The 24,527-nt window shown below is 54.1% G+C and overlaps 13 protein-coding genes across 13 annotated transcripts; 7 read left to right on the top strand and 6 right to left on the bottom strand.

Annotated features, from left to right (window-relative positions):
• Nucleotides 1–194: 194 nt before the first annotated feature.
• WHR41_04903 (uncharacterized protein) lies at nt 195–1,474 on the bottom strand (the record flags this gene model as incomplete). The annotated part of the gene is made up of 1 exon (XM_069373509.1): nt 195–1,474. The coding sequence occupies one exon, from the start codon at nt 1,472–1,474 to the stop codon at nt 380–382; it is 1,095 nt and encodes a 364-aa protein (XP_069229101.1). The 3' UTR covers nt 195–379.
• A 137-nt stretch (nt 1,475–1,611) lies between these two features.
• WHR41_04902 (uncharacterized protein) lies at nt 1,612–3,116 on the top strand. Its single transcript, XM_069373508.1, has 3 exons — nt 1,612–1,805; nt 1,862–1,913; nt 1,969–3,116. The coding sequence occupies exons 1-3, from the start codon at nt 1,780–1,782 to the stop codon at nt 2,572–2,574; spliced, it is 684 nt and encodes a 227-aa protein (XP_069229102.1). The 5' UTR covers nt 1,612–1,779; the 3' UTR covers nt 2,575–3,116.
• A 764-nt stretch (nt 3,117–3,880) lies between these two features.
• On the top strand, nt 3,881–4,258 carry WHR41_04901 (uncharacterized protein; the record flags this gene model as incomplete). Its single annotated transcript, XM_069373507.1, has 1 exon — nt 3,881–4,258. One exon carries the CDS (start codon nt 3,881–3,883, stop codon nt 4,256–4,258), a length of 378 nt encoding a protein of 125 aa, XP_069229103.1.
• A 249-nt stretch (nt 4,259–4,507) lies between these two features.
• On the bottom strand, nt 4,508–6,605 carry WHR41_04900 (uncharacterized protein). The gene is made up of 4 exons (XM_069373506.1): nt 6,136–6,605; nt 5,353–6,082; nt 4,948–5,298; nt 4,508–4,892 (listed from the first exon to the last, which is right to left on the bottom strand). The coding sequence occupies exons 1-4, from the start codon at nt 6,367–6,369 to the stop codon at nt 4,633–4,635; spliced, it is 1,575 nt and encodes a 524-aa protein (XP_069229104.1). The 5' UTR covers nt 6,370–6,605; the 3' UTR covers nt 4,508–4,632.
• Nucleotides 6,606–8,109: 1,504 nt separating this feature from the next.
• WHR41_04899 (uncharacterized protein) lies at nt 8,110–9,843 on the top strand (the record flags this gene model as incomplete). The annotated part of the gene is made up of 1 exon (XM_069373505.1): nt 8,110–9,843. The coding sequence occupies one exon, from the start codon at nt 8,110–8,112 to the stop codon at nt 9,841–9,843; it is 1,734 nt and encodes a 577-aa protein (XP_069229059.1).
• A 227-nt stretch (nt 9,844–10,070) lies between these two features.
• WHR41_04898 (uncharacterized protein) lies at nt 10,071–11,429 on the bottom strand (the record flags this gene model as incomplete). Its single annotated transcript, XM_069373504.1, has 1 exon — nt 10,071–11,429. One exon carries the CDS (start codon nt 11,427–11,429, stop codon nt 10,071–10,073), a length of 1,359 nt encoding a protein of 452 aa, XP_069229060.1.
• A 920-nt stretch (nt 11,430–12,349) lies between these two features.
• Nucleotides 12,350–14,791, bottom strand: WHR41_04897 (uncharacterized protein; the record flags this gene model as incomplete). Its single annotated transcript, XM_069373503.1, has 1 exon — nt 12,350–14,791. One exon carries the CDS (start codon nt 14,789–14,791, stop codon nt 12,350–12,352), a length of 2,442 nt encoding a protein of 813 aa, XP_069229053.1.
• Nucleotides 14,792–15,099: 308 nt separating this feature from the next.
• WHR41_04896 (uncharacterized protein) lies at nt 15,100–15,693 on the bottom strand (the record flags this gene model as incomplete). Its single annotated transcript, XM_069373502.1, has 1 exon — nt 15,100–15,693. One exon carries the CDS (start codon nt 15,691–15,693, stop codon nt 15,100–15,102), a length of 594 nt encoding a protein of 197 aa, XP_069229054.1.
• Nucleotides 15,694–16,025: 332 nt separating this feature from the next.
• Nucleotides 16,026–17,947, top strand: WHR41_04895 (uncharacterized protein; the record flags this gene model as incomplete). The annotated part of the gene is made up of 2 exons (XM_069373501.1): nt 16,026–16,766; nt 16,816–17,947. Exons 1-2 carry the CDS (start codon nt 16,513–16,515, stop codon nt 17,945–17,947), a joined length of 1,386 nt encoding a protein of 461 aa, XP_069229051.1. The 5' UTR covers nt 16,026–16,512.
• A 658-nt stretch (nt 17,948–18,605) lies between these two features.
• WHR41_04894 (uncharacterized protein) lies at nt 18,606–19,485 on the top strand (the record flags this gene model as incomplete). Its single annotated transcript, XM_069373500.1, has 2 exons — nt 18,606–18,875; nt 18,952–19,485. The coding sequence occupies 2 exons, from the start codon at nt 18,606–18,608 to the stop codon at nt 19,483–19,485; spliced, it is 804 nt and encodes a 267-aa protein (XP_069229052.1).
• Nucleotides 19,486–19,824: 339 nt separating this feature from the next.
• On the top strand, nt 19,825–20,749 carry WHR41_04893 (uncharacterized protein; the record flags this gene model as incomplete). The annotated part of the gene is made up of 3 exons (XM_069373499.1): nt 19,825–19,998; nt 20,053–20,593; nt 20,652–20,749. 3 exons carry the CDS (start codon nt 19,825–19,827, stop codon nt 20,747–20,749), a joined length of 813 nt encoding a protein of 270 aa, XP_069229057.1.
• A 99-nt stretch (nt 20,750–20,848) lies between these two features.
• Nucleotides 20,849–21,838, bottom strand: WHR41_04892 (uncharacterized protein). The gene is made up of 2 exons (XM_069373498.1): nt 21,660–21,838; nt 20,849–21,597 (listed from the first exon to the last, which is right to left on the bottom strand). Exons 1-2 carry the CDS (start codon nt 21,771–21,773, stop codon nt 20,944–20,946), a joined length of 768 nt encoding a protein of 255 aa, XP_069229058.1. The 5' UTR covers nt 21,774–21,838; the 3' UTR covers nt 20,849–20,943.
• Nucleotides 21,839–22,024: 186 nt separating this feature from the next.
• WHR41_04891 (uncharacterized protein) lies at nt 22,025–24,443 on the top strand. The gene is made up of 2 exons (XM_069373497.1): nt 22,025–24,114; nt 24,168–24,443. The coding sequence occupies exons 1-2, from the start codon at nt 22,121–22,123 to the stop codon at nt 24,277–24,279; spliced, it is 2,106 nt and encodes a 701-aa protein (XP_069229055.1). The 5' UTR covers nt 22,025–22,120; the 3' UTR covers nt 24,280–24,443.
• The last annotated feature ends 84 nt before the right edge of the window (nt 24,444–24,527 follow it).

The raw sequence follows: 24,527 nt of genomic DNA, 5'->3' as shown, positions 1-24,527 counted from the left end.
TGTGAGGATGAATGAAGGTGAGCAAAAACATACGTGCCATGCTTGTTTCCGTCTGTTGCTGCAGCGAAGGGAAGGCCTTGTTGAGAAATTCAGCAAGGACATCTACGCAAGCGCAAGTCAACGCAGTCATCCAAAGCACCTTCTTTATGCTTCCCCTATTGTGCGGAAGGTCGGGTCAATGTAAGCCTGGTGTAGAAGGAAGTACTGCAAGTCTCAGAAACAGCTACGCGAGCTTGACGACCAAAATATCCATTATTGCTAAGGCACAGGGGCTTGGCCCAAGGAGAACGGCAAGGTAGGTATCGGAGTTGACCCTAGGAATCAAGGACAATCCCCTGTCCATTTTTGCGCCACCGATCCAGGATCGTTAGAAGTCATGCTAGCCCAGCTCATCATCGCGGTCCTCTGCGCTGGTCCTGGCTCCCTCAATACCGCCCCAAGCCGAATCAAAGGTCTGCCCTTTCCAACCCCAGGCGATGCAGTAGTGGCTGGCAAGCAGCTGCCATTCCTCAACCTCGTCCAACCACTCCAGCCTCTCCACTCTTTCCCTCTCCGCTTCAGAAACCCAGGCGTCGGTTTCCCAAATCTGATGAACATCTCTCGCACCTTGCTTGTCGAAGCCTGCCATCTTTAACCTCTGCCGTTGAGCGTCTAGTGATGAGTAACGCTTCAAAGTTTGCATGTGAATACCGCGAGATGCTAGGTTGGAGACCATCGTCCTGCCAAATGCATCAAATGGCCTGACAGGTTCGTAAATGACCAACCCGATTGGGCTTGTGATCCGGTCGTTGAAGTATTTGACGGCAGTCGTTGCCTGCTCTGGAGGCATGTAGCAGAGGCAACACTCACTGAGAATGAGAGTAGGCAGGTCCGTTTCAATGCCAGGAAGTGACGACGGTAAGTCGCGCAGATCGACAGAGTGGAGGTGGTATGAGCAACCGCCATCTTTCATTTTCTGTAATCGATCTGCAAGAGCGGGCGATCGTTCGATGACCGCTTTCTTAGCAGCAACGTTGGTCTCGAAGTCAAGCTCGTGGTAGACGACTCCATCCTGACCAGCATGATCGCCGACAATTCGTAGATAGCGCGTGTCAGAGCCTGCACCTAGCGATATGATCTGTTTTCGAATGCCGGGTTCTGCTTGTAGAAAGCGAAGGACGAGCTTATCGATTGCTGTGCTCCTCACATATGTACCACGATTGATGATTGGATACCGCCTAGGTATTTGTTCGCCTGGTTTCAAAAATGCTTTGGCGTAGGGATCCGTCAGATATCCGAGCTCCAACGCACTCAGTCGACTGGAGCTGGCGTCGTAGTCTGTCGATTGAATGATGCGATCCTTAGACGCAACATCTGCCGAATCAGACGCATCGTCGCCGAGTGAAGATGCACCTCTACCACCACGTCTGCTACCGCGCAGCCTTGGCCCGCCTCGTCCAGTGCGGAGTGTGTTCAGATTCGGGATGCTCGCCATTGACACATCTGCAAGCCGGTGTTGCGTGGAGTGGCAAGCGGCAACTTGAGGCGTTTGCTACGCGGGAAGGTGTGCCGATTGGCTGAGCTGATCTGGAAAAATGCGGCGGAGGTAAACCGCAGAGAGCTTCGCATTGGTGAAGTCGAAGGCACCTCGAACACTGTAAGAACAACAACTGTACAACATCCACACGCTTCTTCCTACTTTCAGCCTACCGAAAACACGCGCAAGGATCTGGTGTTCATTGTCGCACTACATACATCAACTATCGAACATTTCGGCGCCTACGCGCAAAGCGAGGGAAGATGTCTGAGGAGTCCACCCGTGATCTGTAGGCAACACCGCCATGGACATCTCGCGCGATCTGGACTAACGGAGTCTTTGTAGTTCGCGCATGTGGCGCATTCTGCGCAACACCAAGCAGATGTGCGCTGACAGAGTATGCGCTCCCTCACCACCGATGCACGCGAGCGCCACGGTCTGACCACTCCCAGGGCTACGAACTCACCGACGACGAAATCAACATCTCCCTCGACGACTTCCGCCAACAGTACGGCGACGACACAGGCGGCCCCGCCCGCGCGAAAATGGCCTTCACCGCACGCCCTTCAGAAGCCATGCTCAAACGCTACACCCCGATTACGCGACCCGGCGAGGAGCCCCGAGAGCCCGAGATCGGTCTGATCCACGTCGAATTCAGCCCGGACACCAACGTCGGCATCAAGCAGCTCAAGCAGTTCGCCCAGCTGCTCGACGAGAAGAAGTACTACACCGGCGTCTTCATCACAGGCGCGAATGTCACGCCCTCCGCGCTCAAGATCATCCCTTCATTACTCCCGACCGTCCTCGAGATTTTCAAGGAGGAGGATCTGCTGGTGAACATCAGCAGGCACGAGCTGGTGCCCAAGCACGTGCTGCTCAGCCCGGAGGAGAAGCGCTATCTGCTGAGCAGATACCGCCTGAAGGAGACGCAGCTGCCCAGGATACGGATCGACGACCCGATGGCGAGGTACTTGGGGCTGAGGAGGGCGCAGGTTGTCAAGATTATCAGGAAGTCGGAGACGGCTGGCAGGTACGCGAGTTACCGATGGGTTATTTGATCGGCTGGTATTATGGGTGCGAAGCATGGCGCAAGGAGTTTGATTCAAGCACGGGGTTTGGCCGGTTGCTTTAGGGCACTACCTGCTATATAATGCGGGTCTGTAAGATGAGGCAGGGTTTTGCAGGAGGAAAAAGGCATGAAAAAACACATTTTCCGCATGGTCGACCGCGCTTACAACTGCGACTGAATGAGACTTGTCACTACCATGTGCGGAGCATTTACCACGGGTGATGTTGGGCTCAAAGATCTGTATCGGTAAGCCACGGGAGGCCGACAGACACAGCAACAAGCCTCGATGTGTCCAGCGCAGGAGTTCGTAACCAATCCTTCAAGAGCCGTTCTTACCCAGAGGGTAAGCTTGGGTGATCTGATGATGAGTTCCAAGTTCCCGCCAATGTGCAACATACGCCTTCGGGTCCGACTTGCTATATGAAAACTGACTGCACCCTGCGCAAGAGACATGGCCTTGTGTCTATCATAAGTAAGCTTGCAAATGTATATGAGGAAGGCCGTTACGGTATGGTATTCCTTCAACGTTGGATTCAGTCACTCCACCAAAAGTATAATGTGAGACTCATCATTGAGTGAGGTGCCTAGATACCGAGTGTTGTGTTCGTCAGATAAATTGACAGGTCTAACAAGTACAGAATTGATGGAAGGAGAAGCACCGCAGAAGCACAGATGTCTTGCAACGCAATGTAATTAACGTATGCTGTGACAGGTCCCTCGACGTCGAATGCGTTGTACCGCCTAGACCATGGCCAAGCATTCCCGGCGACTGACTTCCGGGGAGGCGTGGAGCGGACCCCGAATCTTCCGAATAGAAGACGCGTGATAAAGCATTTCCAGCTTTGAGTGGGATCCAAACGAACCTCATCAGATCACGAGAGACACTGCGGCAAATTCCACGATTACTGTCAAGTGTTTGTTGACCGCGTGTCCGCCACATTTCGCCACGGCGGCGCCCCTCTCTTCACCACTGCTGCTGCGCCTTCTCGCCGCGCACTGCCGAGCTTGCCCAGCCCTACGAGCACCGTCGGTGCTATAACTCTGTCGCCTGCCCAAGGTCTATCTGTCGCCCGTGCTCACGAAACCTTGCCCGGACCTCTCTCTATCCATCGCGACCTGCTCCTGCCTTCGCGAAACAACCATCACCAACATCATCCACTCAAGAGTCGCCAACCCAACTCTCCCGGCGCAACACCACTACACCCCGATCTCAAACCCCGACCCCGCAAGCGGCACCACCTCGCCTCGGCAGCACCGCAGCAGCGTCCACCTACCACAACACCCCAGCCCAGAAAATGGCGTTCAAAGCACCCGACGGGCCCCCGCCCAGCTACCCGCCGCAAGCACACTACGACGCCGGTCCCATGCCGCCGCAAGGCTACGGCTCACCACCTCCCCAGGGCGGATACGGTAGCCCGCCGCCGCCGATGGGCGGCCCCGGCCCCTACGGTCCTCCCCCCGGCGGCGCCGGCCAGGACTACTACGGCGCGCCGGGCCCCTACCAGCAGCCGCCCATGCAGTACCAGCAGCAGCCGTACCCGCAGCAGCAGGGCTACCCTCCCCAGGGATACTATCAGGATGATCGGGGACGCGGCGGGTCGTCGGGCACGGGTATCTGCGCGGGTATCATGGGTGCGCTGGCGTGCTGTTGCTGTTTGGACTTTTTGTTCTAGAGAGGAGGATTTGTGCGAAGAGAGGAAGGTCGGGATGTAATGCTTGGGGTACAACAAGAGCCGCGTCACGCGGGCCAGCGGCGACGTGCGAGCTAGTTGCCTTTCTTGCTGCCATTTCTTTTGTGCTTTAGAGCAGGCTGGTTATTCGGCGTTCATGGGTCTCTTGAGTATCTTTACTCTTTCGCTGTGTTGTTAAACAGGTCACAGGGAAACGCTATGATATCTATAATTTCTTACCACGTCAGGAGGTTAGTCGCCGTATATCATTCCATTTGTCTTGAACAACAATATCATTACGGTAAGATGCAAAAGGCATTCGTCGATCTCAGTTCATGTATACACCACACCCTTTTCCTCCCTTCCATCACCGCCCCTCACAGCGAATACACGAACTCCGGGTTCTCCCTATCCGTCAAATCCAACCACTCCTGGTTCTCCAGCTTCACGTACGATGGCTCCGCACGGACCGCCGCCTTCTTCGCGTTCTGCCGCCGGCAGTACCAGTAGATGAACATCATGTCGATCAAGCACACGCCCCAGCACACGATGATCGTGATCTCCGCAGGCACGTAGCGAGGCCCGTCTTTGGGCCTGAAGGTCTGCGGGCCGATGATGTTGCCGACGCAGTAGCCGACTGGGGAGGCTGTTAGCTGTTTGTTGAAAGACAGGAGGTACATAAAAGGACTTACTGAGGTAGAGCGCGGCGACGGTCGTCTTCTTGGTGTATCCGGCCACGTTCGTGCTGATCAGAGAGAGGAAGGCGACGAAGGGCGTCGGCGAGGCTTGGGTGAGGTAGTAGCCTGCGAGACGACCGCTGTCGTTGGATAGCGGCAGGCCGACGATAAGGCACATTCCGAGAATGGCGATGAGCAAGCCGGAGGTGCTGACTAGAATGCGGTTCTTGTAGTGGTCTCCAACGAAGCCACAGACGATGAGAGCGACGACTTCGACGGCGCCGCCCGGCGTGGCGTAGAGAAGGGATTCCTGGGAAGTGTAGCCGAAGGATTTGATGAGCTGGTTGAAGAAGTTGGTGATACCGCCTGAACGATGTTAGTCAGGAAGTGGCTTTTTGGATTCCTGGCAGAGATGCTTACCATTGGGGATATCGGCCACAAGGGCGTAGAAGACGAAAGCCCAGGTCAGAGGGTCAACCAGCGCTTCCCGAAGCTGGTACCATTTGAAGTGCTTGTTGCCAACACCTTGCTGGTTCACACGGATGCGCTCGATAGCCAAGATCCGGTCTTCCTTGCTCAGCCATCGAGCATTGAGCTGGTTATCCGGAACAGTGAACAAGAAGATGACGCCGATAACTGCGGTCAAGAGACCAGTGAGGAGGAACACGATCTTCCAGCCAGCAATGGCCGCCGGGTGAATTGAGGTACCTCTTGCGATTCCATAAGCAACCAAGCCACCGAAGATCTGCGCGAAGCCGTTGAAGGAAAACCAGATACCCGTCCTCGTGCCCTGCTCGGCCTTGGTGTACCATTGTGAAGTAAGCAAGGCAAAGCCAGGCGTCACTGCTGCTTCGAGGACACCGAGGAAGAACCTCACGGCTACCGCGCCAGCGAAGTTGGTGACTCCGGCAAAGCAGGCGAGTGTCACGCCCCACATGATCACGCAGAAGGAGCTGTACTTCGCGAGCGGAAGGCGCTGCAGCAAACGGCTTGTAGGATACTCCCACGCGAGATAGCCGAAGTAGAACATGCTTCCAAGCCATTGGTAGTTGTCCCCAACGAGTCCAATATCTTCTTGGATGCCCATCACGGAAGCGTATGAGATTGTGGTCTTGTCCAGATAGTTTAGACCGTAAACGATGCACATGATCTGTAAATTGGTTTTAGCGGCAGTACTAGCTCCAAGTCACGCTCAACAATTACCGGCATAAGGTTCCAGTCGATTCGTCTCAAGAGCCGCTTGTTCGTTGCTGCATCAATCTCGATAACTTGACCTTCGGCTCCTTGGAAAGCTTTCATAGCCTCGTCTGCATCGTGAGAGTGTTGCAGAATCTTCTTGTCCACGCTTCCTTGTCGAATCGCGTCTGCCAAAGGCTCTGAGATATTCTTCTCGGTCTCGTGATCGAGAGAGTACTTTTCCGGATCCGTAGAGGCCATGTTGACGGTGAGGTGTGGACGTAAAACGCTCACAGGAAAGCCGTAGAGAGTGCTCTGGAGAGAACAACGAAACGATAGTGAGCCGGCACAAGCTCCCACTCAAGAAATGACAAGAGACTCCAAGACTCCAGATAAGCTATGGCCGAGGGCCACAATAGCCGCCACGGCGTCCGCATGACGGCGTGGTAACGGGAGCCGGCAACATCGGCCAAGCACGCGGTGAAGAGAGGGGTCTTCGGCCAGGAGAGATACAAGGCCAACGATATGAGCGCCGGCGATGAGATAGGCAAAGATAAAGCCTGATAGGGAAGGTAGCGTGGTAATGACTTTCCAGCACTCTGCCGATCTCGCGGCTGCATGGTGGAGCAGCCGTGCGGGGTGAGCATCCGACTGCCTATCTCGTCTACCACAACTTCAGAGACCTCACTCTCCCAACTCTTTCGCAGCGAAGACCCTCTGCTCGGCTTGTTCTCGCTCTATCTTTCATAATGAAAATGATTGACATAATGCGAGGGTTTGGCATCAATGTGCGTGGAAAGACCCCGAAAGAGCGCCCTGTACGTCGTGGGCGGCACGTTGAAGCTGGGCCACTGTATCGTCAATAGCAAGCACGGTGCTAGAGGTGGATGATTTAATACTCGATTTGTCAGATTCGTTGTCGGTTGCTGAAGAGTCAGGAGTCAAAGACAGCAACTCAGCTGCCCGGCGTGCAACGACCTAACGTTTTCCAGATGAACGTAAAATGCATAATAGGACCGCACACGCGACATACTGTTTGGAGCGATAATTTTGCACCGCAAAAGCTACCTAAGGGATAGCAAGAGGTTCGCCCCAAAGGTTGCTGACGAGACATATTTATCTCCATTTCAAGTAGTCAGCCTCCCTAGTATAATCCGCCAGCACGACCCTCAACTGTATCCTGCAACATCGGAATGCCCGAGTACTGCCGGTGGAATTGGACCTCTGCTGAAGTCTGCCAATTGCACTGAATATACCATGTTCATAATGTGATAGGCTTGAATCAAGTGGAAAAGAATGGATCTTCATGTATTTTATGCGCTTTTTGACCTCTGGCAATGTGGAGTCTTCGCAGTTGATGCGATTCCCAGCCGCAGATGAGGCTGGGCCTTTATCAAATCTTACGTCGAATCAAATGTGCCGGAAGGTGGTACGCGTGCGGATAAGTGCATGCGAGCAGGCGACGTTGCGGATGGCACACAGGTGTAACATAACGTGGGATAGGGACAGCGTTCGTCCGACGTAATAATTTAAGATTACCTGTCACACGCTAGTATGACTATAAGGCGAATCTCGCGCGGCTTGCAACAGCTGAAAGACCTTTCGCACTGCTGGCAACAGCTTTACATATGGCACGTGGGCGCACATGAAGCGAGCGCAGCATGGGAATGTTGCACACGGGTTGACAGGATGTTCCAGCATATAATTCAGCACCATAATCATTGACCGCATGTTCTTTATCCTCCACAAATCTGCAGTGAAGTCGCCTTGTCAGGATATGTACAACTCGCGCTGACCGCGTCGAAGCGCTGCCCATAACAACCACCATTTCGAGCGCCCCACTTTTCTTGTTCCCGCAAACACACAACCACAAACGACCGCAAAACTTGCCCACTGTCCTTGCATCTCTCCCAACTCGAGCTGAGCCCTTTCTCTCTCCGCGCACGACCTCCCTGAACCCAGGCCTCACTTCGCAGACTCAATCCTCGTGCAACACCACCGATGCGTCTCTTCTCAGGCCAGACTCTGGTCGCAGCACTCCTTGCCATTACCACTGCAGGAGACGCCTTAGCCGCGCATGGGGTCAAACATCATCACACCCATGCCAAAATACATGCGACAAGCGAAGAAGGCAAATCAACGATACAGGAGCGCCAGTCGCCACCTGAATCCTTCTCCATCGAGCTCGTCAACAACCTTGACAGCGACAGTGTCCGCGCCTACATCGTGACGAACAGTGCTGGCTCTGATCAAGCCTTGCTCATAACCGCCGAAGGCACAATCTATAGGCCAGTGTCGGGCGAAATGGGAGTGGCGACCATTATCCCTGAGAGCGCGAACTGTGGCATCAAGCTCGGCGCGCTGGGCACGACCACGACGATCGTCATGCCGGTGCATATGCTGCAAGGCCGAGTGTATATCTCTGACGGCGAGTTGGACATTGGCGTTCTCCCGACCGATTATGGCAGTTTCCTTCAGATGCCTTCTTTCGCCGCCAACTCGGATCCCAACTTCAACACCAGCTTCGGCTTCGTGGAGGCTAACATGCCGGAGGCTTGCATGTGGGCCAACCCGACGTATGTCGACTTTACAGGGCTCCCTTTGGGGCTGGAAATGGTGTTTGAGGATGCCACCATGAACGTGAGCGGCTTGCCATTCGACGGAATCAGCGAGCTATGCCAAGGGCTCAAAGAGGAAGAGAGCAAGGACAACTACCCCTGGAGCAAGCTTTGCATTAACAACGAAGACGGCAAGCCGTTCCGTGTGCTAAGCCCACAACACAAGGCAGATCGCTTCTCCGACTACTACGACGAGTACATCGATCGCGTTTGGCATGAGCTCGCAGACACGGGCATCCAATTCGACCTACAAGACGGCTCGCCGCTCGTGTCCTGTACCTTCGCCGCCGACGAAATGATCTGCGACCGCCCCAGCGCGCCTTTCCCCAAGCCGAAGACTACAGACATCTGGGGCTGCAACAGCGGTCCATTTGCGCAAACTTCGGACACCTGCTACAACTTGATCGGCGCCAGATTCTGCGCCGCCTTTCATCGAGCAACCCTTCTCCTCCCCGGCGGCAACCTCCAGCCCAACCAAAGCTTCGACACATACTACCCTGATGGAGGCCCAAGTAACAAGTACTCAAAACGCTTGCATCAAGTCCAGACTGATCACCAGGGTTACGCTTTCCCGTACGATGACGTGAAGCCAGATCCCGCGTCGAAGGTTTCGGGCCTGATTGCGGGAGACAACCCGCGCATACTGCGCATCATCGTTGGTGGACATGAGCCTGCCAAAAGCCAAGACAGTGAGCCTTACGAGGGATCAAGCGGTTCTGCTAAGTCGTCTGCTAGTGCCCAGAGTATTCCGGCGTCGAGGAGTCATGACAACAGCCATGCTGAGTCAGCTCCGTCGTCGACCGAGAGCAGCACACCGATTTCATCCCCTTCACCGTCATCAGATCAGCCGACATCTTCGACTCCACCGGCGTATCTGTCGACGGAGCAATATCTGCCAAATACATCGCCCGAGTCGACGACTGCAGACCCGACTGCGTCCTTACTTCAGACCTCCGTGACCTTGAACAGAGAGGAGGTCAGCATGCCCTCCCCGAGCAAGAACGGAGGTACTCCATCGGTGGTGGAAGTTCTCGTCATCGAGACGACTTTCATGACCCAGTTTGTCACCAAGACGGAGTGCGTCTCAAGCCTTTCGACCATAACCTGGAACTCATAATATGGGTAAGACCTTTTTTTCTTTTTTCCCTCCTCTTCTCTTTGACGCTGACGCAGGTCGGAGGCGTATTTTGGGGGCGTTTGAGGGTTGGAAGGGTCTTGAGGGTTTGGTCGCGTGGTTCGGGAGCAGGGTTGCAGCGGCAAAAGTTCCATGTTTCCATGAGTGCCTGAAGGGTTTCTTTGGTAGCGTCGAGGGGATAGCGAGTGTCAATGGACGACCATGCCGAATTATATAAGCTTCGATGTCAGCTCTCGCTGCCTGATGAGCAAGACCCACAGTATGACTAAGTTGCCGCCTCCGGCAGCCATGATCAGCCCGCCGAATAGTTGTAGGCCAAGGTAGTTGCGTGATCCACCGTGCGAGTTGATGCTAATGAGTGCGCCGGCGATGGGGCTTCCGATGAGAGAGGCGAACGAGCCGATTCCTTGCGCCATGCCTAGTCTTGCCCCTAGTACTTTGACATCCGGGCAGACAGTTGGGAAGACACTCGGCGGTAGCGGAATGAGAGCGCCGCTGAAGCATCCATAGAGAACTGCGTACGCGATGAAGGCGCCGGGAGTCTTGACGCCAATCCATGCGATGCAGAAGATGCCGCTGCTGACGGCGCAAATGGTCCATGGAATCATCACCCCGACTCTAGAAGCGGCGAAGGACGCTACCAGGCGTCCTATGATCGAGGCGGCTTGCGCGTAGATGATGACATAGTTTGCGTCGCTTCTATTCATGCCCAATTCTAACTGGCCGTAGCTCGCCATGTAGTAGAAGGGGACCATGTAGCCGCAGAAAATGAGGAAGTTGCTGGTCGTATAGCACCAGAATGGCAGATCCTTGAACGCAGTCTTGTCGAAAAGTTTCCGTGCTTGGCCGGATGAGATGTCTCCTACATTGCCGGCCCTCCACAAGATCAGTGGAAATGCAATGCTGTACGAAGCGAGCATGACAAAGCCCATAATGCGCACCGTCCAGCCGAAGCTCATGATGTTGATTAGTCGCTCGAACATCAGCGTATAGATGATGCCTCCTACCGGGGCACCACAAGTGGTGATGCCCATGGCTATCGCTCGATGCTTCTTGAACGCTCTGCCGACCAAGGCAAGTCCAGGAATGTACAACAAGCCATTGCCCAGACCAGACAGAATGCCTTGCGTTAACAGTATCTGATAGTATTCAGAGCACAAGCTCAGAAGAAACACGCTGAGGGTCTCCACCAAAGCTCCAATTATCAGCATTGAACGGAAGTATCCCCAGTCAAATAGCGGGCCTGATGCGATGCCTCCCAGGATGAGCAAAAAGGTGCATATGGTGCCGATCCAGGAGATAGTAGACGCGTCCGAAGAAGGGAGGTAGGTTAATTCGTAGTAACTTTGAAAGGTTCCAAACGCGAAGGTCATGCCCCAAAGGTTTCCAAAGACGATGAAGGAGCCAGCAACCTGCAGCCAGGCCCTGGTGCCCCCATCGACACTTCCTTGGGCTGCTGGTACCGTAAGAGTTGTCGCGGGCTTCTCGTCGCCATCCTCTGCGGTTGAGGGGCTGCATGATGGTTTAGCCGTCACGCAGCCTTTTTCTGCGTTAAGCGAGGAAGCCATCCCATCTGTGCAGACTCAATCTCCGTTAAAGATCGAGAACTCCGATGTGGCTTTCTCCAGATTAATAAGGAGGATATAGGAAAAGAAGGACTGTAATATTCATGATCGAAGAAGACATTTAGACCACCTGGAACAATAAAGTAAGAATAATGAGCCGGCCGTAGCTTGGCCGTGTGCATGAGCCGCGGCTAATCCATCGATATATGTACTTTAGAAGTCTTTGGGATCACAAACCTGCCGAGCTTGTCCGAATTTGTGCTTCGAAAAGCCACGAGTTCCCCCGTCACAAACGAGCCTCATGATGCGTTCTCGAAGCAAGTTTCAGTGAGAATATTGATGGATATTTCGCAATTGTGAAGCACAGAGAGAGAGGGCGCGGTCAATAGTTGCCCGAGCCGCTGTGGGGAAGTCGGGGCTCCGCCGAAGACGGCTGACCAAGATCTTGCCCGGATCGGCGAAGGATCAGCGACCCCATTGGTAACACATCCAGCCATCGGACTTTAGGCAACACGTGCTCTCGCTTGACCTCTCGTCAGCCGTTGTAGGCGAGTCCACCAAAGCTGAACCATGCAAGACAAGCAACTCTGTCGAGCTACGGACATCGACAAGGAGTAATTATTTCATTGGTAGGTGAAGCGATACCTTATTCGAAAGAGGGAAACATCACGCTCCGCGTTCTTCACATAACCAAGTGACGGAGTGATATGACGGAGAACCTTCTTTCATCAAACCACAAGCTACTTTAATCATAAACTCATGCCGACCGCCGTGCATTCAGACGCCTCGAAAACCCATTGAACATCTCTTGTGCAACGCGACTCCACAATGAGATACACCAGCCTCTCTTCCGGAAGATGGGATCTTATTCTGACCGTAAACAAAGCGCCCCATGCGATACCTTCCAGAATCGCCTTCACCGCCTATCCAATCTGATCGCCTTCCTCAAGATCGCGCTCAAGATTCGAAATCTGTTCGGCCAATGCGCCTGATTGAAGGCCCAAAGGCTCAGGTGTGTGTGCGCGGATGTTGCCATGGAAATCCATCAGCGAATTGGCATCTTCGGTCCGAGCACCAGCTTCTTCATGGCGATACTCAGATCCCAGCGTGGGTTCTCTGCGGTTACTAGTACCGATCCATTCCCTTCCTACCCAGCCGACTGGTGGTCTCCTCGGCCTTGCGCGCTGGTCCCAAGAAAACACCTGTTCTCCGAAGTCATCGAGCTCAGCTGTCGTATGATCGTCGCGTTCGCTGGGCGGAAGCGTGGCCCTGATTGCGCTGGTCGGAAACTCTTCGCCTGCAAGCACACGCTCGCTCAGATGCGTCTGGCTTGGAAGATTCAACCCCGCAGGATCACGAATCATAAAAGGTTCGTACGCTGCTTCGTCAGAGCTTAGGGCTTCGTCCTCGCCAGAATCGTTCTCAGCTGCATCCATCCCGGATCCGTCTTTCTCGACTAAATTTCCTCCGACTCCATTCTCCTCGCCATCATCTTCCTCGGTCTCGTTTTCCTCGGCTTCAACATCTCCGTGTCCTTCATCCTTGGTCCCACCATTCTCGATGCAACTGCCAGTCGCATTGGATCCCTCGAACGTTTGTTGATGTCCGTAGAAAGCCTTGTACTTGATGCAAGAGCACCATCCCTCGCATGTGCAGAGAGGCCGCTCACGCGACTTCCTCGCCTGCTCAAGACGCATCAACTCCGGATTCGGCGGCTCAGGAGTAGGTCCCAAGGAAGAAAGCTCGGAGCCGCTACTCGAGCCAGAGTCATCTTCAAGCGCAGCCGCATTGCTCGAGCCAGGGCTGTCTTCGGAATCAGTCGCATCACTATCCTCATCCTCGTACGTTGCCGCTGCGTTTCGAAGCCGTTCGCGCGCTGCTTCTTCAGAAACATAACTTACGGGGGCAAGGCGTCGGCGTGGCGGGTTATTCATGGTGATCTCTTCATAGTCTGATTCGGAGTCGTCGGAGGAGGACATGGCTTGGTTAGAAGCATTCCGGTTGGCGACGCGCTCGAAGCGCGAAGATAGCTGAGAGAAAACGTTGACCTCGCTATTGTCGGACTCGCCATCCTCGTCGGACTCGCCATCCTCGTCAGATTCGCCGTCCTCATCGGGCTCACCATCATCGTCGAGCTCGCCATTACTATCCGACCCGCCATCATCGTCGGCCTCGCGGTTGTCATCAGACTCGCGATTTTCATGAAGTTCGCCATTCCTGTCAGAGTCTTCGTCTTCATCGGACTCGCTGTATTCACCCTCGCCATCAAATGCAGAAGCAGATTGCTCGATAGAGGGAATGAATCCAGTATCATGTGAAGCATCGACAGAAAGCCCGTCGTTGAAATGGTCGGTATCCTGGTAGCTGTGAGAGAGGCTGCGGTGGGCACCAAGGCCTCCCTCCCACTGGTGTCTGTGTTCTGGGCTACGATTCATATATTGGTAAGGAGCAGGTTGAGTGTAGCCTTCCTCATTCTCGTAATCGGAAGCCTCGTATGATGCGCTGCCATCCATTTCATCGTCCGCATCCACTCCGGAGCCGTCGTGTGCGCCCATGACATGACCATCGTGGTCGTACACGCGGTCGCGCGCATGTTCTCGGTTGTATGTATACTCTCCGTTCCACGCATGCTCTCCATCGTTCGCATACACTCTGTGGGTGTACTCTCCGTTCGCATGTGTCCCATTGCGCGCATACTCTCGATCGTACCAATGTTCATCGTCGTTCGCGTACACTCCACCGTGGGCGTATTCTCCGTCGTTCGCATGCACACCGTTCGCATACCCTCCGTTCGCATAGCCTCCGTTCGCATAGCCTCCATTCGCATGCATTCCGTTCGCGTACACACCGTTCGCATGCACGCCGTTCGTGTAGTCTCCATTCGCATACTCTCCGTGGTGCGCGTGTTCCTCATTGTTCGTGTACTCCTCGTCGTGCGCATACCCTCCATTCGCGTACACACTGTTCGCATACCCTCCGTTCGCATACCCTCCGTTCACGTACACACCGTTCGCGTACACACCATTCGCATGCACGCCATTCCCACGCACGCCATTCACATGCAGTCCGTCTTGTGTGTAAATTCCGTTTTGTGCCTCCAATCCATCATTCGCGCGCAATCCGTTGGTATGCACCCCATTCTGAGCATGCGTTCCATCGTCCGCACCCACTCCAGCATCCGCCTCCGTTCGGCCTGATGGTCCTCGATTCCGTTGAGAGACTTCGGGACTTGATCCGCTGCTGATGCTCATACTCTTGCTCCCTGTGCTGATGCTCCTGCGGTGGTCCGCTGCCCAGATGCGATTCGCCCGCCGGACTGCAGCACGTCGTGAGTCAAGAAACGACTGTCGCTGGGAGCCCGACATGGTTGCGATATTTTGAAGATGAGTTCTCCTGTGCAAGCAGAATCGTATGGCGGGATGGGTAGGCAACCGTTCTTGCGTTGTTTGTGTTTGTCGTGAGCTTGACTTTACAAAGCAAGCGCGCCACCACATGCGCACGCAATGGCGTCGTGCGCGGACTCACGCAGAACCTTGACTTTGGTCTTGTCATTCACTTGGATCGGCGCGAGAAACTCTATGCCCAGGCCCAGGCATCTCGTGATATCACAGCAAGCTCTGTGGCCAGGAGCGAGCTGGACTGTTGCAAAATGCGTACCGTCGGGCCGTCATCTTCACGCAATGACAAGGCCGAATCGATCTGCAGTTGTCATCGCAGTGTCTATCCAAGGGGACAGAGCGGGGTGCGCCAAAGCAACGTCTCTGAATGTGGTCTCGTCCTCTACGCCTGGCACATCATACAGCCAAATGCCATCCGACCCGAAGTAGGCGGGATCGAATAACTTCTGCATCTGCAATGCCTCTTGCGCCTGCTTAAGAAGCTCGGCAGGTTCTGCGCCATGGTCCAACATCTTCTGATCATTCTTGATTCCGTCCGCTCGTGTCCGTTCCAGAGCCTTGCAAATCCCCTCTAGGACGCCCAAGCACCAACCCGCCTTTAAGCCGATTTCAGCACCTAAGCTGTAACCCTCGTCAAACCCTGCCTGGATGTATTTTTCTTTGCTCTCAGCGATGCCCTCTCGGTACCCTTCGGTGACGTGTCTGCTCCTCAGTCTTGGGATGTCCGAAACCTCATCTACGTTTCCCCTTTCCAAGGCAAGCTCTTCATCCCGGGCACCACTCAGCTGTGGCGAAGCTGGTGCGGATCCAAAGACATCGTCAAAAAGATCGTTATTGTGGCTCGGCTGTTCTTGCTGCACTGCAGACATGTCCAGGGCAATGTTGGGCTCGGTATCTGGCACCGAAAAGGAAGCTACTTCACGCAGCATGGTCTCCCGCTGTGGCTAGCGGCGACGTTGATGCTTCTAGGCTTGCAATGATTCTAGGCGATGTCCGGAGCCCGAGCGATATGTGAGCAGCCGAGTTTCCGCGGTGTGATTCACAAGGCTGACCGGCAGTTGTGGAAGGAAGTTTGGAAAGACGATCTTTCGGCTCGCTAGGCTCTTAGCGTTGAGCTTGTTTATGCTTATTTCACGGCCTTCGCGCTTACCACTTCATAAGGTCTTTCGTCGCGTGTAGCCTTTCCTTCTTTACTGATTGAGAGAGAGTCTCGGCTCGCACTCGAAATGGACATGCATTCGAGAAGACTCACACCGAATACCGGATGAGAGTTGCTGGAAGAGATGCATGGTTGTTACACGAAGCGCGCTCAGATGCGCGCTGAGATGCGCTGCGGCGACCCAACTCCCGAGACCAACTCCCGAACTTGACGCCGCGACCTCCTTCGACTCCCGCCACGTTGTGAGCGCCTGCACCATAAATGTTCAATTATGTACGCAATCTCTTCCTGGTAGACAAGGGCTAAGTGGAGCTTTCAAACAGCCGGCATGCACGCCTTGAACAGTTTCGGCTCGCCCCTTCGGTATCGGTTCCTGTTGGGGAGCCTTGATAAAGTGAGAACTTGCCATGCTGTCTGCTGATATTTCACAGAAAGGTGGGTGTCTTCGCTTTCGTTTCCTTGAACCTCTCTCTTCGTGACAAGGTTCACTTCAAATCCGGTGACGCTCCACAATACGGTCTACATCAACATGAGTAGGCACTCAACGGAGAGCTTCGAGGAGAAGCCTGTACAGGATTCAGCCAGTGTTTCCACTCAAGACAAAGCAGAGGCTCACGCTCGGTCCGTCGCCCAGCCAGAAGACACATTCAATGCGGCAGAAGGCGCGCCCCTTGAATCCGCCATCTCTTACCAGTCCGTCCCGGCTCAGCCCTCGATACCCAACGGTGGCACCTTGGCATGGCTTCAAGTGCTTTCAGGCTTCTTCATGTTCTTCAATTCATGGTAACACTCTCGATAACCCTCTGCCAAGGCAACGCTGACGTTTGTGAAGGGGCCTTCTCAATGCCTTTGGCGCCTTTCAAGTGTACTACACTACCGTGCTCATCCCCGACAGTGACAACAGCGCTGTTTCTTGGATCGGATCAATTCAAGCCTTCCTGACGTGCTGCATCACCATCTTTGCTGGACCTTTGTTTGATCGCGGCTACGCGAAATGGATCGTCTACTTCGGCTCGTTCATGGTAACCTTTGGCCTCATGATGGCATCATTGGGAAGTTCATACTACCAGTTGCTGCTAGCGCAAGGCTTTTGTATCGGCATTGGTGCTGGATGTATCTTCATTGTCAGCGTTGCCATCATCCCGCAATACTTCAGCACTAAGCGCGCGTTCGCCATTGGTATTGCGGCAGCAGGAAGCAGCTTAGGCGGTGTCATCTATCCGATTGTGTTCCACGAACTGCAACCCAAGGTCGGCTACGGATGGACTACCAGAATCATGGGCTTCATCGCTCTCGCTACGCTCTCTGTGCCTTGCGCCTGCATCCGTCTCCGCGTCCTGCCTCCACCCCGCAAGACCATCGTCGACTTCTCCGGCTTCAAAGAGCTTCCTTTCGCGCTTTTCAGTCTCGCGTCTTTCGTCGGCTTCATTGGGCTTTACATCCCCTTCTTTTACGTATCGGAGTTCGCCGGATCATCGAGAGGCGATCTCCAGACCAAGCTCGCTTTCTACATGCTTCCCATCCTCTCTTCAGGCAGCATCGTCGGCCGAATCCTTCCAGCCTACATAGCCGACTTTACTGGGCCACTCAATGTCCTCGCGGTCTGCACCATCGTAGCCGGAGTGCTAGGTTTCTGTTGGATTCCGATTCATTCAAGTGCTGCCGGTCTGATCATATGGTCGCTACTCTATGGTGCTTTCTCCGGTGCCTTCGTCTCTCTGCAGCCGTCGACTGTCGTCAGTATCACGGACGACATGAGCGCGATTGGTGGTCGACTCGGAATGAACACATTCTGCGCCGCTCTTGGAATCTTGATTGGCAACCCAGTCGCAGGTGCTATCGTTGGGGATGGCAATTGGAGTGGCATGCAGGCGTTCTGTGGCGGTACACTCTTGGCGAGCAGCTTGCTCGTTGTATTGACGAGGTGGAGTCGGACAGGATCTACCATGTTGAAGAAGGCATAATGGAAACACATTAGATCTTTGTCTACTATATTTCAAGCATACAAAGCGATTGACACTTCGTTCTCTCGAACGTGGGATCTCATCAGATCCCAGACTAATCATGGACCAATATATGCACAACGTAATCCTAAGTACCCCGCCTCCTGCCTTGGGTTGGCTATAGGTGGTTGTCCACCGCAGTTCTTTGCCTCTGACTAGACTCTTCCTAGATGGTCTATATTCGCGATCCTTATACTCAAAGATGTTCCCATTGAAAAGTTGTATGATGAATGTTGCCGTTCGGCTACAGCATTTACTATTCTGACCAAAGAGCAAGGGCCTGGCTTCTCGCTGCGGCGGAATGCCCTCCGCGCCATGCCGCCGCTTGAGGTCCGGACTTAAAGACATTACGCATCCGGACACCAGGTTTGGACCGGATCACAATCCATACACGCATTCTGTTGACGTGATTTGACGCAATCACACGGAATCGTTGCGCATTGAGGTAGGCTTAGAAACAATACTCACAGAATGTCGTGGAGGGTTTCGATGGGCTTTCGCATATATAATCTGTAAATCTCCGCTCTCTGAGGCAAATACGGCAGAAGCACCTCATTAGTACGGCATCACCAGCATCAAGCATCAAATTTCCTCCCATCGAATCTAACATTTCCTCATAATGGCTTATCAGAAGGTCGCCATCTCTGGCGCCACCGGTAACCTTGGACCTACCATCGTCAAAGCGCTTGTCGACTCCAACTTCGAAGTAACCGTACTTTCGCAAAGCGGCAAAACATCTGGTCTTCCATCTACCGTGAAAGTCACCAAAGTGGACTATAGCTCTCACGACTCTATCGTCGAGGCCTTGAAGGGCAATGACGCTTACGTTTCAGCTGTTCCTCAGCATGACAGCCAGCCGGCCTTGATCGATGCCGCCATTGCCGCTGGAGTCAAACGCTTCATCCCTTCAGAGTTCGGGTCAAACATCTGGCAATTCAAAAGTCGCTGAGTTGCCTGTCTTCAAGGGCAAGAAGCTCACCCAAGACTACCTCCACCAAAAGTCCTCGCACATCAGCTGGACGGTGATCAACACCGGTCTTTTCCTCGACTGGGGCATTCAGGTTGGCGTCTGGGCCAACTTTAAGGGTCCTACTCGTGTTTACGACAGCGGCAACGACAGACACAGCACCACGACCCTGGCAGATATCGGAAAGGCTGTCGTTGGTGTTTTGAAGCACCCAGAAGAGACACACAACCGCGCAGTCTACGTGCAGAGCGCAGCGCTCTCTCAGAACGAGCTTATCGAGATTATCCGCAAGGTCAAGCCGAATACTACAGTCGAGGCACAAGACGCTTCTACGAAGCAGTTGCTGGAGGACTCTTACAAGCAGCTCGAGCAGGGAGGGAAACAGATCGGAGCGGCTATGTTCGGGTTCATTGTAGTCAGCATCTTCGATTCTGAGTATGGGAATCTCTGGGGCGACAAGAACGACAACGAGCTGTTGGGTATCAAGACGAAGTCCTCGAAAGAAATTGAGGAGCTGGTGGCTTCCTTGTAGAATGCAAGCTCACCCGAGTGAGGATTTCGAGGGCTAGATCACATAATCCCGTAGGGCAGAATAGTGCGATGATTTGAGATAGCTAGACCTCAATCTTAGAGACTGTGATCATGTTAATCACGTCCTGCAACTGAGTTGTGAACGTCGTTCCAAGTCATTCACTCATTGTCATTCACCCATCCAAGCGTGAAGCGACGTAAAGCGTAAAGTGATGTTTAGGAAGGCGCGGCCCACCTTGCAAGCCTTCCCTCCTTTTGACAGCACACATTCCACTTCACCCACGGCTCCTCCTATACGCAATCTCAACTTTCGCGAACAAATCTCAAGATCTCATTCATAATGGCACGACCGGACAAGACTGGACTACCTTCCAACCTCTACAAGGACTTTTTCGACGATGCGACTCTCTCCGATCTCACTATCAAACTTCGTGACAGATCAGTCTATGTTCACCGCATTGTCTTGTGCCGCGCGTCGGAATATTTTCACAAGCTTCTCCTGGGTCCTTTTCGGGTATGCAAATGTTCTTCTCGCGATTGACCACAGGCTTGCTGATGATTGTGGCAGGAGAGCAAGGAGAAAGTGATCGAGCTATGCGAAGATGATCCGGACGCTATGACTACGTTTCTGCGCCATCTGTACGGCTTCGAAACTCGTGCCGATGTGACCGCCGATCAATACAACTTAGAGGCTCAAGCGCAAGTCTATGCAGTAGCGGAAAAATACCAGATGGAGACCCTTCTTGTTGAAATCAGTCGCAACCTCAGCGGCTGGCTCCTCCCTCGCTGGCGAAGAGACAAGGTCAACATCCCTGACTTCCTTGCGGCTGCTCGAATCATTTTCCTGGAAACACCATCGAGCAGCAGCCGTGGCCGCGAGATCATAATACGGCACTGCGTGAAGCGCCTGCTCCACTTGAAACACAAGCCGGAATTTCACTCTTTATTATCGGATGTTGGAGAGCTTGGGGCTGCCATTATCAAGCACCAAGAGCTTTCTGACTTGATCGATGGAATCTGGACGTGTGGCGGCCGCGAAGATTGCCGAGGAATAGCATCTTGTCCCGCGTGTAACACTACTTATGACGAAGAAGATGCCAGGGAGAATCGTGAGAATGTCGAGTGGTCATGTTCGTTTTGTGGCAGTTGGAGACCACCATGGTGTAGTGGTTGCGCGCGCTCTTTCAAATGGAAAGCTAGAGCAGAGCGATGGTGATAGCCTGAAAAGAGAAGCAAAACTCCTCGCACAAAAGGACGCGTTGTAAGCAAAAGGTGGGCTAGGCCAATGCCGGTCAATGCCTTGAAGGGAAAGTTGTGAAGAACTCCGGACGATTTAGTCCGCGGCATATTAGTCAGTGGAAGGCTTCGCAGAAGAAGTAACAGATTCCCATTCAAAGTTTGCTTTCTCAGCGCCGTGGGACCTTGCGCTCGACATAACGATTCATACGTATCATATCATTCAGCGCCCTTCCAAAATACCGTTGGCCATTCTCGAAGAAGCATCATTTCCGGCTGCGCCCCGTCCAGGTTCAGCAATGACCCAATCCTTGACCCCACCCTTCCAGTCACTGATCCTGCCATCTCGTATTCTCACGACCACAACCTTTACTTCTTCATCCTCAATATAGCTTCCTCTTCCACCGTCTCCTGTCCTAGCGCTCGTTGGGCTCGTACCAAACATCTGTTCGGAGCCATCTGCCTGGCCCTCGAAAGTGTTGTTTGCCAAATGCTGCTGCTTACACCACTTCTCTTCCTCTGTCCCGCTCTCCAGAACCGTGGCGGAGCCATTGATCGTAGCTGATATCGAAGAGACGGCGGCAGAGTTCATGCTCATCAACATGTTCGCAAGACTGCTGCGGCCCGCTCTTGCGCCGACAGGACTGCGCTCGCGGTCGGCCATGTGCGGGGGTCGGGACGAGACCCAGTCGTGAACCAGCAGGCTGACATTGGGATTCTGGACGAGGTTGATGGTCTTTTTCGACGAGGGATTCGTTGTCATCACGATGACTGGGCCGGGTTGGAGCTTATCCGAGGCGAAAGGATGTGAGGGCAGGTAGGTGTAGTTCATTAGGGAGACATGGGGGATGTTGGCAGTGCACGTTGCCAGATGAAGCTGCGCGAATGTTAGTATTGTTGCTAAAATTGCATGTATCTTAGAGAAACTGATCGACATACAAAGCGAGCATTCTGGAGGCATGTGACTACTTCTTCGGGCAGGTTCTCGGAAATGGTAGGGTTGTTAATATCGGCGGAGTGCTGCCAGCTGAGAGGGGGTTGTGCGTCGGCCATGTTGTGTGTCTCGTGGACGGTATGCGATATCTGGATGTCAGGTGACAGTACGGCGGGCTCGATGTCGATGTCTTCGACTTCCTAATCGAGAGCTGCTCGTTTGCTCAAACCCGGCTAGCGGGTGACGTAGTGAGGTGAGGCGCGGCACGCGAATCCCAGCTGGCTCAGCCACGCGGACAAGGGCAGCGCTAGGCAAGGCCAGGGTCGGGCGAACGACAATAGTCGTCAGTCTATACTTAGCTAGCTGTCGCCGTCTGTACTCACCCGCCGACATTAGCCCACCCTTTCCCTGTTGGAGGCCGCCGCACACACCAACCTCGCTGAAACACACCAGCTTCGCGTGCATAATGTCTGACAAGAACAGCAAGAACAGCCTAGACGAACCCAACGGCGACACCCTCCATGTCGCCAATGGATCGGGGCCTGAGAGCCCCTCTACCACGACCGCGCCACCTGCAGCACCCAACGATGCGCCTACCGGTCCGCCTAAGGCCGTCGAGGATGTCATGTACTCGGACATTGGCATCAACACCCTCCTAAACCGTCTGAAGCAGAGTATAGCTTCCGCGCGTGATTTCGCGGACTTCCTCCGGAAACGGTCTCGGCTAGAAGAAGAGCAAGCCAAGGGGCTGACGAGCCTTGCGAAAGCGCAGTTGGACCTCTCTCGACGACCAGACTCGAAGAGCGGAAGCTATGCCTTGCAACTGGGCGAGGTTCTGCGCGTCCATGAGCGCATGGGTGACAACGGCATGCAGTTCGCGCTCTCCCTCCACCAGATGCATGAGGACCTTAACAACTTGACTGCTGAGATCGAACGCGGGAGGAAGCAGCAGAAGCACGAGGGTCTCGACGCTGAGAAGAAGGCATACGATGCTGAGCAGGCCATGCACAAAGCGAAAACTCGCTACGACACGCTGGCCGAGAGCTACGATCGCGCCAGGACTGGTGATACCAAGGGTAGCAGAAGATTGGGTTTGAAGGGACCCAAGAGTGCCGAGCAGGTCGAGTCCGACCTTCTGCACAAGGTCCAGGCTGCAGACAGCGAGTACGAGGAACGAGTACGGCAGGCTAAGACGCAGCGCGACCATCTATTGAGAACAGGCCGCCCTCAGGCCGTGAAGGCTTTACAGTCTTTGATCAGAGAGTGCGACACGGCTCTTGCTCTGCAGCTGCAGAAGTACGCCACGTTCAACGAGAAGCTGCTGCTCGGCAATGGTCTGGCCGTGAGCCCACTGTCGGACCAGGAGACTCCGTCCGGTCAGAAGAGCTTGCGTGAGTTGGTCATCGAGATCGACAATGACAAGGATTTCAACAACTACGTTGCAAGCCACAGTGGCAAGGTCCCCCCTATGCCTAGCGAGATCAAGTATGAGAAGCACCCTACACTTGCGCCAAAGCAGCAACAGCCAGTGCCCCAGCCTTCGTCCTCCACAACACAAGCACCAGCAGTCGGAGGCCTTGGCATTCACACTGTTCCTCCTCCTTCAGGATCAGCAAACAGCCGATACGGCTCAGCGCCGCAGCAAAGCTCATCACCATCCTACGGACAGTCGGCGCAATCTCCTGGCGGCTATGGGTTTTCACAATCTCCCGGCGGTCCAGGTGACGCCTTCCCTTACGACCAGAAGCAGAACCCTTACGGTACACAACAGACCCCTGTCCGAGATGGCCCTAATAACCCACCCTACCCGCTCCACCCTTCGGAGCGCGTCGGATCGCCATCTACTCCCGGGTCCGGATACCCTCCAAACCAGACAACTGGTTCTATCTCCGCTGCGAATCGCAACACAATGAGCCCAATGAGCACCTCAGACTTTCCTGTTCCACCTACCATGGCAACAAAGCAACCTTCCCGCCCAGTCTTCGGCGTTAGCCTCGATGAGCTGTTCTCCCGGGATCAATCCGCCGTGCCTATGGTCGTCTACCAGTGCATGCAAGCTGTCGATCTGTTTGGTCTTGATGTCGAAGGCATCTACCGCATGTCCGGTACAGCTTCACACGTCAACACCCTGCGCGACGCCTTCAACCAACACGCGCCCAACTTGGACTTCCGGAACCCAGCCAACTTCTACCACGATGTCAATTCCGTAGCAACGCTGCTGAAGCAATTCTTCCGCGACCTGCCCGATCCATTGTTCACGAACCAAGCGTACAGCGCCTTCATCGACGCCGCACGGATCGAAGATGAAGGTGCCAGACGCGACGCCCTGCACCAGAACATCAACGACCTGCCCGATCCCAATTACGCTACTCTCCGCGCTCTCGTGCTGCATCTTCACCGCGTGATGCAGAATGAAAGCCGTAACCGCATGGGCAACTCGAACCTCGCCATTTGCTTTGCGTAAGTACCTTGTCATTTAAAGTATAACGAGTACCTACTGACACATCCTCCAGACCAAGTCTCATGGGCGCTCACACCGGCCCTCAGATTGCTGACGCTGGTCTTCAAGCGCGTGTCGTGGATACGATTCTGATCAACGCCACTGCCATTTTCGATGAGGACTAGTCGGTTGGCTCAACTGTGACGAATTATGGCACGAGCATTCATCTGGCCAGTGGCGGGGAGTCTATTTTCGGGGAACATGGGACCGATGACAACGCGCGGCGCAGATACCCTTCTTCTGTTTCTTGTTTTTGTAGAGGTTTGAATTGACGATTTACATGGTTGAACCTTTTGCTATGCAAAGTACTATCCATGAACCTGTGTTCTCATGACCTTGGCGTGGAGTGTTGGCAGGAAATCTGCCCAGCAGT

This window comes from Cladosporium halotolerans (assembly GCF_011745625.1).
Source record: "Cladosporium halotolerans strain TM138-S3 chromosome Unknown Sca16, whole genome shotgun sequence".
Lineage (NCBI taxonomy): Eukaryota > Fungi > Ascomycota > Dothideomycetes > Cladosporiales > Cladosporiaceae > Cladosporium > Cladosporium halotolerans.
Note: the sequence above shows the minus strand (reverse complement) of the source record. Positions and strands in the feature narration are given on the sequence as shown.

Excerpts from the sequence above, each read along its gene's own strand:
- WHR41_04902 (XM_069373508.1), top strand. The coding sequence starts at position 1,780 with ATGTCTGAGGAGTCCACCCGTGATCT. Across the intron at positions 1,806-1,861 it reads GAGGAGTCCACCCGTGATCT|TTCGCGCATGTGGCGCATTC; the intron begins GTAGGCAACACC and ends GAGTCTTTGTAG. Across the intron at positions 1,914-1,968 it reads AGCAGATGTGCGCTGACAGA|GGCTACGAACTCACCGACGA; the intron begins GTATGCGCTCCC and ends GACCACTCCCAG.
- WHR41_04900 (XM_069373506.1), bottom strand. The coding sequence starts at position 6,369 with ATGGCCTCTACGGATCCGGAAAAGTACTCTCTCGATCACGAGACCGAG. Across the intron at positions 5,299-5,352 it reads TGTGGCCGATATCCCCAATG|GCGGTATCACCAACTTCTTC; the intron begins GTAAGCATCTCT and ends AACATCGTTCAG. Across the intron at positions 4,893-4,947 it reads CGTCGCCGCGCTCTACCTCA|TCGGCTACTGCGTCGGCAAC; the intron begins GTAAGTCCTTTT and ends CAGCCTCCCCAG.
- WHR41_04892 (XM_069373498.1), bottom strand. The coding sequence starts at position 21,773 with ATGGCCGACGCACAACCCCCTCTCAGCTGGCAGCACTCCGCCGATATT. Across the intron at positions 21,598-21,659 it reads GCCTCCAGAATGCTCGCTTT|CTTCATCTGGCAACGTGCAC; the intron begins GTATGTCGATCA and ends ACATTCGCGCAG.
- WHR41_04891 (XM_069373497.1), top strand. The coding sequence starts at position 22,121 with ATGTCTGACAAGAACAGCAAGAACAGCCTAGACGAACCCAACGGCGAC. Across the intron at positions 24,115-24,167 it reads AACCTCGCCATTTGCTTTGC|ACCAAGTCTCATGGGCGCTC; the intron begins GTAAGTACCTTG and ends CACATCCTCCAG.